This window comes from Lactuca sativa, chromosome 5, assembly GCF_002870075.4.
Source record: "Lactuca sativa cultivar Salinas chromosome 5, Lsat_Salinas_v11, whole genome shotgun sequence".
Taxonomy (NCBI): Eukaryota; Viridiplantae; Streptophyta; class Magnoliopsida; order Asterales; family Asteraceae; genus Lactuca; species Lactuca sativa.
The window spans coordinates 228,952,148-228,965,338 of NC_056627.2; the positions used below are offsets into that span (position 1 = coordinate 228,952,148).

At 38.2% G+C, this 13,191-nt stretch overlaps 1 protein-coding gene across 1 annotated transcript; it reads left to right on the top strand.

The window, feature by feature from the left end:
• Positions 1-398: 398 nt before the first annotated feature.
• Positions 399-986, top strand: LOC111881831 (uncharacterized). The gene has a single exon (XM_023878221.1). It carries the CDS (start codon positions 399-401, stop codon positions 984-986), a length of 588 nt encoding a protein of 195 aa, XP_023733989.1.
• Positions 987-13,191: the final 12,205 nt, after the last annotated feature.

Here is a 13,191-nt window from a genome sequence, read left to right on the forward strand (position 1 = left end):
TTAGGTTTACGAGTAAGCGTTGGTGCTACTCTTTCCTGTATGTAGGTTCGACCCTACGAATAAGTGATTACACTATTCGAGGGGCCGTTAAGCTGTCAAAATTTTCTTTCTTCTTACTCTTGATGTATTGTAGACCTTCTTAAAGGTCAATTTTCACAAAGCTATGTACTAATACCATATTATCAATGAAACGGGCATGCATTTTATTTCATTGGGTGTTGTTATTCATGATGCAATTGTTTACTTTCATAGTAAATTTCATTTATGAATTGCTTAAAAACTTCAATAACAACAGGACTTGATACATATATAACCAAGACATTCCTTTTCAGTAAAGCACGACCTATAACCTTTATCAAAGACTTATCATCATTCCACTTTGACTTTATGGCAGAAAGATGCCACCACGAAGAGTCATTAGGTGCGTCGTCAACACCTTAGCAGCTCCACCACCGCCACCTCCAAAAATGGACTCTTCCGTGTTCCAGGCTGCTGTAACAGCCATTGTGGTTGCCGCCATGGCCCAAATCAGCAGTAACGACATGAATGGGAACGAGACTAACAGTTCCAATCTGGGAGAAAACCAAGGGCACCAACTGATGTGCTCTTACAAAGAGTTCATGAACTGCAAGCCCAAGACCTTTCATGGCGACAACGGTGTCATTACTTTGACAAGATGGTTTGAGAAGACCGATTCCATATTCAAAATTTGTGCATGCCCGGACGAATTCAAAGCCAAATATGCAGCGTGTACACTCGCGGACTCGGCCTTGTCGTGGTGGAACAGCCACGTTAAAACTCTGACTCTAACTGAGGAAAACGCCATGAGTTGGGAGGACCTAAAAGTTATGATGGTCAAGGAATATTGTCCAAGGAGCGAGATGCATAAACTGGAACAAGAACTATGGGAACACACCATGAAGGGCTCTGACATTGCCACCTACACTTCCCGATTTAACGAACTGGTAACTTTGTGCCTGAAATGATCACCCCGGAGGCCAAGAAAGTGGAACACTACATTTGTGGGCTATCCCCTCAGATCCAGGGAACGGTCATATCGGCCAACCCAAGCACCCTCGATAGTGCCAAGCGTCTGGCACAGACTCTTGTCGACCAGGGAGTTCGTCAAGGCATTATAACCCCCACGCTCGAACATCCAAAGAGGGTAAACAACAAGCGGAAGTTTGGGAATAAGAAAAAGGGCCAACCCACTCATGACCCGGTCAAGAAACAACAAACGGTGTCCGTCTATTCTATTACCGCCCCTACCACCCTGCACCAGCCAAGCAATATACTGGGACTCTTCCAAAATGCAACAAGTGCAACTTCCATCACCACGGGGTCTGTCAAGAGATGCAATGTAACAATTCCAACAAGAAGGGGCATACCACCTGTTTCTATAAAGCGCCAGCATAACAAATCACCCAAGCTGCTAATGCTGGGGTCAGTCGAGCATGCTACAGATACGGTGAGACGAGGAATTTCAAGAGGGAGTGCCCAAAGGCACAAAACAGGAATGGCAGAGGCGTGGGAAGGATTTTACCAATGGGGCATGAGGAAGCCATGAGGGATCCTACCGTGGTTACTGGTACGTTGCTCCTCAATAACTCTTATGCATGCATACTGTTCGATAGTGTTGCGGAGAAAAGTTTCGTGAGCCACTAGTTTAAACACTTATTCAAACAGAAACCCCAATCGTTAAATGAAACATTCACCATAGAAATGGCCAATGGAAAAATAGAAAGCACTAAATATATATACATAGGATGCACACTAACTCTAAACAGTCACTCCTTCCAAATCGACCTTTATGTCGGTCACAATAAGAAGTTTTGACGTTATCATTACCATGGATTGGTTAAGTCCTTACCATGCCGATATCCAGTGTTATGAAAAGGTCGTTCGCCTTAACTTACCGAGTAGCGAAATCCTCGTCATTTATGGTGACAAACCCGACATGAATCTACAAATCATCTCCTACATCAAGGCTCAAAAGTACCTACACAAGGAATACCACGCCTTCTTAGCCCACGTGGTGGATGAGAAAGAAGAAGTGAAAGATATCAAGAATATTCCTGAAGTCTGTAACTTTCCTGATGTATTCCCAGAAGACCTCCCGGAAATACCCCCCCATGCGCCAAGTCGAGTTTAAAATCGACTTGATTCCTGGAGCCACCCCCATAGCCAAATCCCCATACCACTTAGCACCGAAAGAAATACAGGAATTGTCTAGTCAACTGAAAGAACTGTTGAGAAAAGGATTCATAAGACCAAGCTTTTCACCTTGGGGAGCACTGATCTTGTTCGTGGAAAAGAAGAATGGATCTTTCCGCATGTGAATAGACTATCGAGAACTAAACAAACTCACTATCAAGAACTGTTATCCCTTACCTCGAATTGACGACTTATTTGATCAACTGCAAGGATCGAGCTACTTCTCCAAGATTGATCTAAGGTCGGGGTACCATCAACTACAAACTCAGGAAGAAGATATTCCTAAGACGACATTCATAATTCATTACGACCACCACGAGTTTGTGGTAATGCCCTTCGGTTTGAAAAATGCGACAGCAGTGTTCATGTACCTAATGAACCGAGTATGCCGACCTTACCTAGATAAATTCTTGATAGTGTTCATCGATGACATATTAATCTATTTACGGAATAAGGAAGAACATAGTCAGCACCTACGGTAAGTCTTGGAGACGTTAAGAGCAGAGAAACTATATGCGAAATTCTCAAAATGCGAATTTTGGATTTGAAGAGTAGACTTCTTGGGGCACATAGTCAGCGAGGAAGGGATACACGTGGACCCTTCCAAAGTCAAGGCGATTGAAAAATAGGCAACACCAAGAACACCGATGGAGATACGCTAGTTTTTGGGCCTTGCTGGCTACTACCAAAGGTTTATACAAAAATTTTCCAAAATCGCAAAACCGGTCACTACCTTGACTCATAAGGGAGTGACTTTCAGCTGGGAGAATAAACAAGAAACTGCCTTCCAAACGCTTAAACAGACCCTGTGCAGTGCTCCAATCTTGTCTCTCCCAGAAGGGACTGAAGACTTTGTGTTCTACTGCGATGCGTCCAAGCATGGCCTAGGATGTGTGCTCATGTAACGAAGAAAAGTCATTGCCTATGCCTCAAGGAAACTTAAGACTCATGAGTTTGATTACACCATGCACGACCTTGAACTAGGAGCAGTGGTGTTTGCATTAAAGATCTGGGGGCACTACCTTTATGGTACGAAGTGCACCATCTTCATAGATCATAAGAGTCTTTAACGCATTCTCAATCAAAAGGAGCTCAACATGAGACAGCGACGATGGGTAGAACTGTTAAATGACTACAAATGCAAAATTCGTTATCATCCAGGCAAGGCCAACGTATTAGCAGACGCCCTAAGTCAAAAGGAATACTCGGGACACCAAGTAAAATCATTAACCATGACCATCCATTCACACCTGTCCACACACATCAAGGAGGAGCATCTAGAAGTCTTGAAACCCGAGAAGGTCACAGGTGAGACTTTGTGGGGAATGGATAAAAACCTTGAAGTCAAGGATGATGGAGCTCGTTTCCTCATGGATCGAATCTGGACACTGAGATTCGGCAGGTACAGATACGTTGTCATGAACGAGGCTCACAAGACCAGATACTCCATTCATCCTGGTTCGGACAAGATGTACCTGAAACTTAAGAAACTTTATTGGTGGCCAAACATGAAGGTAAGAATTGCTACCTATGTGGGCAAGTGCCTGACTTGCGCCAAGGTCAAGGTAGAATACCAGAAGCCCTCGGGTTTACTACAACAACCGAATATACCCACGAGGAAGTGGGAGCAGATAACCATGGATTTCATAACTAAATTGCCCAAGACGACGGGTGGACTTGGCGCTATCTGGGTGATCATTGAAAGTTTAACCAAACCCGCACACTTCCTACCAATAAAGAGACCGACAAGATGGAGAAGCTAACAAGGACATACATCAAAGAGATTGTAGGATTGAATGGTGTGCCAATATCCATCATCTCCGACAGGGATAGTAGATTCACCCCACGGTTCTGGAAATCACTACAAAATTCCTTAGGGACCAAACTCAACATGAGTACAACGTATCACCCTCAAACTGAAGGGAAAAGCGAGAGAACCATTCAGACGCTGGAAGACATGTTGATAGCATGTGTGATAGACTTTGGTAAAGCCTGGGATACTCATTTACCACTCATCGAATTCTCATACAGTAACAACTATCACACTAGCATCAAAGTCGTGCCATTCGAAGTCCTCTACGGACGCAAGTGCAGATCACCTCTGTGCTGGGATGAAGTGGGTGACACATAGTTAGCAAGAGGACTAGTGCCTAATAGCACACTTAATAGCCCAAAGATCATATGGGAAACCATGGAGAAGATTGTGTATATTTTTGAACGATTAAAGGCATCCCGGGATCGGCAAAAGAATTATGCAGATAAGCGACGCAAACCCTTGGAATTTCAGGTTGGTGACCGCGTGCTGTTAAAGGTCTCACCATGAAAGGGAATGGTACATTTTGGAAAATGTGGGAAATTAAGTCCAAGGTATATTAGACCATTCGAAATCCTTTCTAGAATCGGACTGGAAGCTTATAAACTCCGACTACCAAAGGAACTCAGCAACGTACACCCCACCTTCCACATATCCAATCTGAAGAAATGTTTTTCTGACGAGACTCTTGTAATCCTACTCGATGAAATTGAAGTAAATGAGAGTCCACACTTCATAGAAGAACCTGTGGAAATCATGGACAGGGAGGTCAAAAGGAAGAAACAAAGCCGCATACCCATAGTGAAGGTCCGTTGGAATGCCAAGCGAGGTCCTGAATACACCTGGGAACAAGAAGATCAAATGAAACAGAAGTACCCACACCTGTTCCCTAACTCATGAGTATCCCACTTAAGAGCAAATTTCGAGACAAATTTCCCCCTAACGGAGGGATAATGTGACAACTCGCTGTTCGGGATCAATCAAAGTCAACAATCAAACAAGTCGACAAAGGGCAACTGCTTAAGACCCAAAACATTGTGATTTCGGTTGGCACCTAGACCAAAATCACTCGGAGATTTAGGTGGTACCATGACCGAAATCACTTGGTGATCTCAGTTGGTTCTAGGACGCAATCACCTTGAGATTTCGGTTGGTGTTAAGCCGAAATGACCTTGAGATTTTGGTGGTACCATGCAACTTGATTGGTGGATCCTTTTCCCAACGTGATAAATTACACAATCCAATGCAAATGTCACTTCATCCCACCCTCACCCCTCTTATATATATTAGGCCGAGATCAATCCCTCATAATCCTCATTTTCATCTCCTAAACTTCTTCATTTCTCTCAAAGAAACAAATTCAAACCTCATAAATTTCTCCACTGTAGCATCATCAAAACATTCCAGGAAACCATTCTTAGAGTTGATTATTAAAGATTATAGTAAGTTTCCTTATTTGATCTAGTGATTATACAACACATTCATGATAGCTCATCTCTTTCACACACATTATTACGTGTTAAAAACTCATAGGATATGACTACCATCAAGTATTCTAAGTTTGAAGATCTTCACCATCATCTCGTTAACCAACCACAATCACACTCAAGGTGAGTTCATAACCCTACACATTTCAAGATTTTTCTATGTTTTAGGGGGGGGGGGGATACAAGTAAAACACAAGAGAACTTGTGTTATAATACAAAATACTAAATACATTTTACTACCTTTTTTTGAATAAAAGCGCTAAACTCATCAAATAGTTTTACCTCCAAACTTGTGAACTTTCCATACAAAGTTTTTCTAAATACACAAAGTTAGGAAAATGGACCACAAATACGAAATGTTATTCTTACAATATATATATATATATATATATATATATATATATATATATATATATATATATATATATATATATATATATATATAATGTGTACAAATCTGATTACGGTAATAAACTATATAAGTATAGTTTATAAGACTTAAATTGTTTTGTAATATGTTGAGTAAAAGTGTATAATTATATAAAATACATAAATAATTGTTTCATTCCATTTTATTATCTATCATGGTAAACTAATAATGGTACATATAACTGATTCTACATTACAACGAAACATATTTATAAACTATAATAGGTATAGTTTATAGGGCATTCACACTATTTTACTCTTTCAGGACAAAGAAATAATTATTTAAAAGTATAATTATTTTTACACTATGTAACCACTATGGATGGGTAATAATTATAGCTACAAGAAAAAGGGTTTTCAGTACACGTAAACTGATTGATACAATTTTGTGAGACATTTGGCTTCACCGTTCCTACTAGAGTACACACTAAGTCTTGCATTATAACCAGAGTCTCTTATAGGGAGAGCGTGACACTTGTGTATAGATCTATACGGGAATGACAGTCTCGCACCCAAACTGTTAGCTACAATTAGACCGACAGGTCTGGGGTGTCAAATGTCTAACAGTTCCGATGCCTGAAGAACATCGTAGCAGGCCAACTAGTCATTAGCATGGTTATAATAACTCAGATGGGTTATTAACAAAACATTTAGTTTATGGGGTTAACTGTCACACCCCCAAATCGGAACGACGGAAACATTCGGGGCTGGATTATGTCATGTTTAGTATCACAAAAATTGTATCATAGCAATCATAATAACACAACCATTACAGTGAATACATATATGAAGAAGGTTTACATCTGTTTAAAACTTGTTTGAATACATCAAAAACGTAAGTAAAATATAAAGAAAAGACTCTTGTTGCTCCAGCTTCTCAAAAATCCAGGAGGTACCTGTCTACTGATTTCCTGAGAATACAAGCAGTTTTGAAAAAGTATCAGCATAAAGCTGGGAAGTTCATAAGCGATGTTTTGTAATGAAAACTTGTTGTTGACTTTGTGAAAATGTTCGCATGTTTCCAAGAAAATCCAATATTTTCTTTAGTAAAAGTGTGATGTTATCAGTTCTATCTTTAACTAGGAATGTTCGTTACTAAAATCTGTCGTAGCATGTGAAAACACTAGTTTGTATGTCTAGCTAATGCTAATCATGGTATGTATGTATTCTGTATAAAAATCATTGTATAATAGGTTCTGTTTGAAAACCCTGGCTATCACCAGTGAGTGTAGTATGTTTTATTACTTAAAATAAAACAGTGAAATGAAATCCCTGGAATTCTCCAGTTGTAGTGTGTAGTAGTTCTATTAGTAAAAAGAAAACTATCGAAGGTTGAAAACTAGTAAACAAAATTAGTTGATACAATTTTGAGTCGTATAACCATGCTTGATATGACCTAGAGACCTTTACAACGTTCTTCAGGCGTTAGTTAAATGACATTTTTCAACTTAGGCATGCCTGCCTAACTGTAGCTAGCAGTTCAGGTGTGGGATTGTCAATCCCGAATAGATTTATTCACAAATATCACGCTCTCCCTCCAGGAGACTTTAGTTATACTATGATAGGATTTAGTCTTGTACACCTAAGGGTATAGTTTTGAGGTAGAGCCTCACAATGTTGTACAATCTAGTTTACATGTAATTCTATAGTGATCTAATGTAGTGAAATCCGTGTGCATACTGTATATAGTGATAATTATACTTAAATAATTATGAAATTTCTCAATGAAGTTCTCCCACAACATCTTTCTTTCTTCTCCATTTGGCATGGAATCACCTAACAGCTTCCACCAGCTCAACACTCTTGTCTTCAGTTGTCTGGCAACGAAGATTCTCTCCTGCCTATCATTGCAGTCATAACTATTGAACACCATCTCCATCTCAGAGATCCACTCCATAAATTCTAATGGTGTTAGTCTTCTAGAAAGACTCGATGGGTTTGTACGCCATGAAGTCCTTGTACTTGTATTCATTTCTTTCAATCCCTTCATCAAGGTTGTTCCTCCTAATCCTTTGTTGTTTGGCTTGGTCTACAGTCATACTATAGCTTCCTTCTTTGGACTATCCTTCATTTAACACTGCTTCAACAACCGGTGTAGTGATTTCTATCATATTCCCTTGGAGTGGTTGCAAGGTTTCCTCCATTTTTCGGCTAGTATTTCCTAAATCATAACTTGGACTCCTTCCATCGTGATCGGTTCAGTTGATGGCACGACATCTTGGGCACATTCAATTACACAAAGTTGAGGCTGTCGGTTTCCTTTACGAATTCCCAGTCTGCTACAAGTTCTCACCATGTCGTTCTATACACCAAAACAAATGTTCAGTGTACTGAGAAGTGAGCTTATTATGACATGGATGGTTTTATTTATGTTAGACATGTAAGTCCTTATCACCCCGAAAAGTTACATGTTAGTTCTAACACATTAATTATACGTTTAGATTCCTGAACACGTAAAGTTTCCAAATCAAGGTCGCCAATAGACCTTAAATCTAGCTAGACAACCTAGGGCGTGTTATAATACAAATCATCTAGCACATAACAAAAGATTAGACATTTTATCCTAAATTAAGTTCAAGTTTATGCTTATTTAAAACAATGTATTCTTTTATTTGTGCAAAATTTGTTCCCAAAATTTTAATGTGAGATGTGACATCCCCAATTTTATGACCAGAAAAGACTGATTTCATTTATGCTTTTTAAAATAAAATCAGAGTAAAACCTTTTAAAAGATGATGCGAAATATTTTCCCAAAACAAAACATGATAAAAGTTTATCAAAACCTTTCTTTAAGAAATATATAATTTCCTTTTATATCAAAACCTCGGGACGTCATGTTCAGATACAAATCAAAAGCATAAACAACACATTATAAGCCTTACAACGGTTATTTACAACTACTAGCCTATAATCCAAAAATCACTCATCATCATCGGACTATGCTCGGGGTCCACTAGTTGTAATATAAAAAGTTGAGTGGGTCAGGGTTGGGAGCCTGGTGAGCATATTGGGTTTTCAACCCACAATAAATAATAAACTTATTAAGTTCATCAACCAACAATAATTTTATTAATTCCATCAACCAAAAATAACCCTAATTACCCATTCTCATTATCCTTACTGTACGTCCCTAAAACAACTATCACTAGGGACCTAGCCTAAGGATTTTCATTAGGGGGACAACATTGCTTCGGGGGTTCCTCAGCAATTTATGTCAAATAAGGCAACCATTAGGGTAACAACACTACTTTCCTCAGCAATTTATGTCAAATAAGACAACCAATGGTGTGACAACATTGCTTTCCTCGACAATTTATGTCAAACAAGACAACCTGATACAAAACAACCAATAAGGTGACAACATTGCTTTCCTCACCAATTTATGTCAAACAAGACAACCAATAGGGTGACAACATTGTTTTCCTCCGCAATTTATGTCAAATAAAACAAACATCGGGGTGACAACATTGCTTTCCCTCAACAATTTATGTCAAATAGGCACGAAGTCACATCGTCGCCAGGATTTATACAACATGTGATAAGTCCATAGCTCTTATTTATCAACAATATTATTCACGGGAATCCCCCCTGCAATACATGTCAATAGGTTTTTAGAGTAAGCTGATGAACATATAGTTTGCACACTTACAGGTTGCGAGCCTGCTAGTGATCCACAAATCATCTAGAATAGTCCATGTAGTGACAAAGAACATGGTTTGGCATGCGAAATTAAATCTTGCACAATTGAACATGGTGATTTGGGTGTTTAAGAGATATATTGAATGTATATGGTGTTACAAAAAAGATCTTGATCTAGACTACATAATTAACAGACACTTACACACTCACTTCTACATCTCTCAAGCACACCTCTACAAGTGGACAAACCCACTATTTATAGAGGTGTTTACATGTCTCTCTCTCTCACTCCAAGTAACAAATGGGTCTAAAGGCTAAAGCATCACATGCAAGTGGGTTTTACAAAAGTCAAACATTTACAAAGTCATGAATGAAGAACTTTGCACCCCAACATTCTCCACCTCAAAGTTAGGAATGAATGACCTACTTCAAATCTTCCAAAATCAAGCACCACGCGGTTCGAGCCTCAAAGGTGACACATGTCGAAACGAACTTCAATCTTCAATTATTCCATGACTCTTCAATTTGGGCTCTAGGATGTGAGACCTTACAAACCGAGCAGCAACGAATGATTAAGAGTATTCCAAACTCCAAATAATCACCCAAAAGTTGCGCATAAAAACACACACCAAAAATCTTTAATAAAACCAAACCCATTTTGAATACATCACTTCCGAACATCCAATTGCATCATCTCGTAGGCTTTAAAACTTCAAGATCACTTTGGTCTTCAAATCCACGTAATATGAAAAATTCAAGTTCGAATTTCCATATAAAACTTCTCCCCCTTTTTATAATCGAAATTTGATTATAAAACTCCAAAGGAAAAAGAACGTGCTCTATTCGGAATTTTTCGTGTCAAAACTCCCCTTTAACATGTGGCATAACCTTTGTGTTTTAATCCGGAAACCCAAAAAAAAATTCAATTTTTATCTTCGTTCGCGGATTGCCTTTGACAAAATTTCTCAAAAATGGGTAGAAATTGTCAATTTCAAAATTCTGTAGTGACCCGTTGCGCCCAAAACAGCAAAATATGCAAAACTCTCCCCCTTTTCCAAAGCTGGGTAGAAAGCGTCAATTTGCACAAACTGCAGGGGCCTAAAATGCACTTTCTTCAATTTTCAGCAAAAATAGTCATTTTTCGAATTTGGGTGAAAACAGCCAAAAATTCAAAGTTTCAGGGACCATCTTCGAAAATTCTGCTCTTTGTGTTCAAACATACGAAGCATGCCCACAAAATTCGAAGCTTCCAAAAAATTTCGAATTTGGGTGAAAAGTATCAAACATTCGAAACTTGTGTTAATTTTCGAAGTGTCAACAATTCGAAGGTTCAGGGGCTGTTTTCGAAAATATGTCATTTTCTTTCAATTGACAAACATACGAAGAGTCTCACTTTCTCTCTCCTCTTCGTAAATTCACACCCTTCGAAAATACACACCCAAAAATAACCCTTCGCTTTTTGCAATAGACCCTTCGTTTTTGCTGTTCCTTTTTTTTTTCTTTTACAGGTCTTCGTTCCAAACACATGAACCCTTCGTTTTTCCCAATTAAACCCAAAACACAGTTCATCTTTCCAATTCACAGTCTTCGAATATCAACACCAAAATCAATCATACGCCCCAAACACCAAAATCGATTGTTCTTCGCTTTTCAATCTAACACAAAACGAACAAAATCGTTTCTTCGTTTCTTACAGTTATTCCCAAAGCGACAACCCTTTGAATATTCATACTCAGTATTTCCAATCCAGTCGATCATAAGGTTCGTTCGTCCCTAAACCAAATACCCTTCGTATATTCAAAATCCAAAACCAAATCAAGTGATTCTTCTAAAATTCTTCAATCCAAAATCAACCATCAAATTTTCGAAATCAAAAGAATCATTGGCCAAAAACAATCTTCGATTTCCAAATCATCATTTTCACAGTTCTTCGTTCACCCAAAACATCGACGGTGAAACCCAAAATTAACCTTTCCCAATTCGTTCTTAACTGTAGATATGAACGAACACACATCCATCAACTACACTCAGTCTATCATTGATATCAATTTATTCCGATTATCACAAACAACTCTACGACCATTGATAATTGACTCCGACTATACGAAATCAAAAATCAATTCATCTTCTTGATATTAAACCCAGATAGTGTCGAGAATCGATCTTTGAACACTACACTTCGTTCCAAATCAATGCTTCAAACATACGATACCCAAACATTCAATCACAAGAACACAGGAAATATCCTTGACCACCGAAAGTTCTGATTTTGACTTTTTGCTTAACTTTCACTTCATCAGTCGGAAAAAATCAACGTGACTTTGTCAAACAATTACATCACAATGTTAAACTTTCTTTTGAATCGATATCAGAGGAATTTCCAAATCGATACCATGACTCAATTTCGATTCAAACATATTTGATTTTGAAACACCTCTAATGAACATCGGATACAAACAAAATCAAAATCGAATTTACAGCATATCAAGAATTAATTTGACTCCAGCAAACGTGAATCATAATTTCGAATTCAACTCAACTTGAATCAAGTTTTGATTCATTCAATTTATACTTTAAACTTGGATTTTGTCAAGAAAAATAGCCGACGGGAATAAAGAACAAATGAAGATGGAGTATTAAAGTATATCAAGATGAATAACGAAATGACTTTCAAATTGGGCTTGAAGTTAAGAATCGTGGATAGTAGTTGGATTTGATTTGGGCTCTATGAACAGTATTCAAACATATTTGATAAAATTGATTTTGATTTAGTTTGGGCTTCGAACTCAAGAAGAACAGTAAATCAATTGGATATTGGGCTCAAACATGAAATACGAATAGTAATTGGTTATTTTTGGTTTGAATTTGATCTTAAAAAAATTGATTGGATCAACAATAAGATTTGAAACGAATTAGATCCAATGAATCAAAACGATCAAAAATTAAGAACGCAACGCACGAATTCAAATATTACGAGAGATCATAGAGAGAGACTCACCAAAATTAATCAAATTGCGACAAAAATTGCCAAACCGAGAATCGTTCTTCAAATATCACCTTGATCTTGAAGACCCGCTCTGATACCAATTGTAGTGACAAAGAACATGGTTTGGCATGCGGAATTAAAGCTTGCATAATTGAACATGGTGATTTGGGTGTTTAAGAGATATATTGAATGTATATGGTGTTACAAAAAAGATCTTGATCTAGACTACATAATTAACACACACTTACGCACTCACTTCTACATCTCTCAAGCACACAAACCCACTATTTATAGAGGTGTTTACATGTCTCTCTCTCACTCTAAGTAACAAATGGGTCTAAAGGCTAAAGCACCACATGCAAGTGGTTTTTACAAAAGTCAAACATTTACAAAGTCATGAATGAAGAACTTTGCACCCCAACAGTCCATGGTTGTCATCCATACTCTGTTGAATGATGGGGGCCACGTTTGGATAATTGATTCTCTCATATTTCACCACTCACCCTCAACTCATGATCTATATAACTGATAATATCATTTATCTAACTCACCTTTCATCACACACCCAATATTTCATCTACACATGTTTTACCCAACATTTTTGTAGATAAAAATACATATAC

What these genes read in the sequence shown, in the direction of transcription:
- LOC111881831 (XM_023878221.1), top strand. Translation starts at nt 399, where the DNA reads ATGCCACCACGAAGAGTCATTAGGTGCGTCGTCAACACCTTAGCAGCT.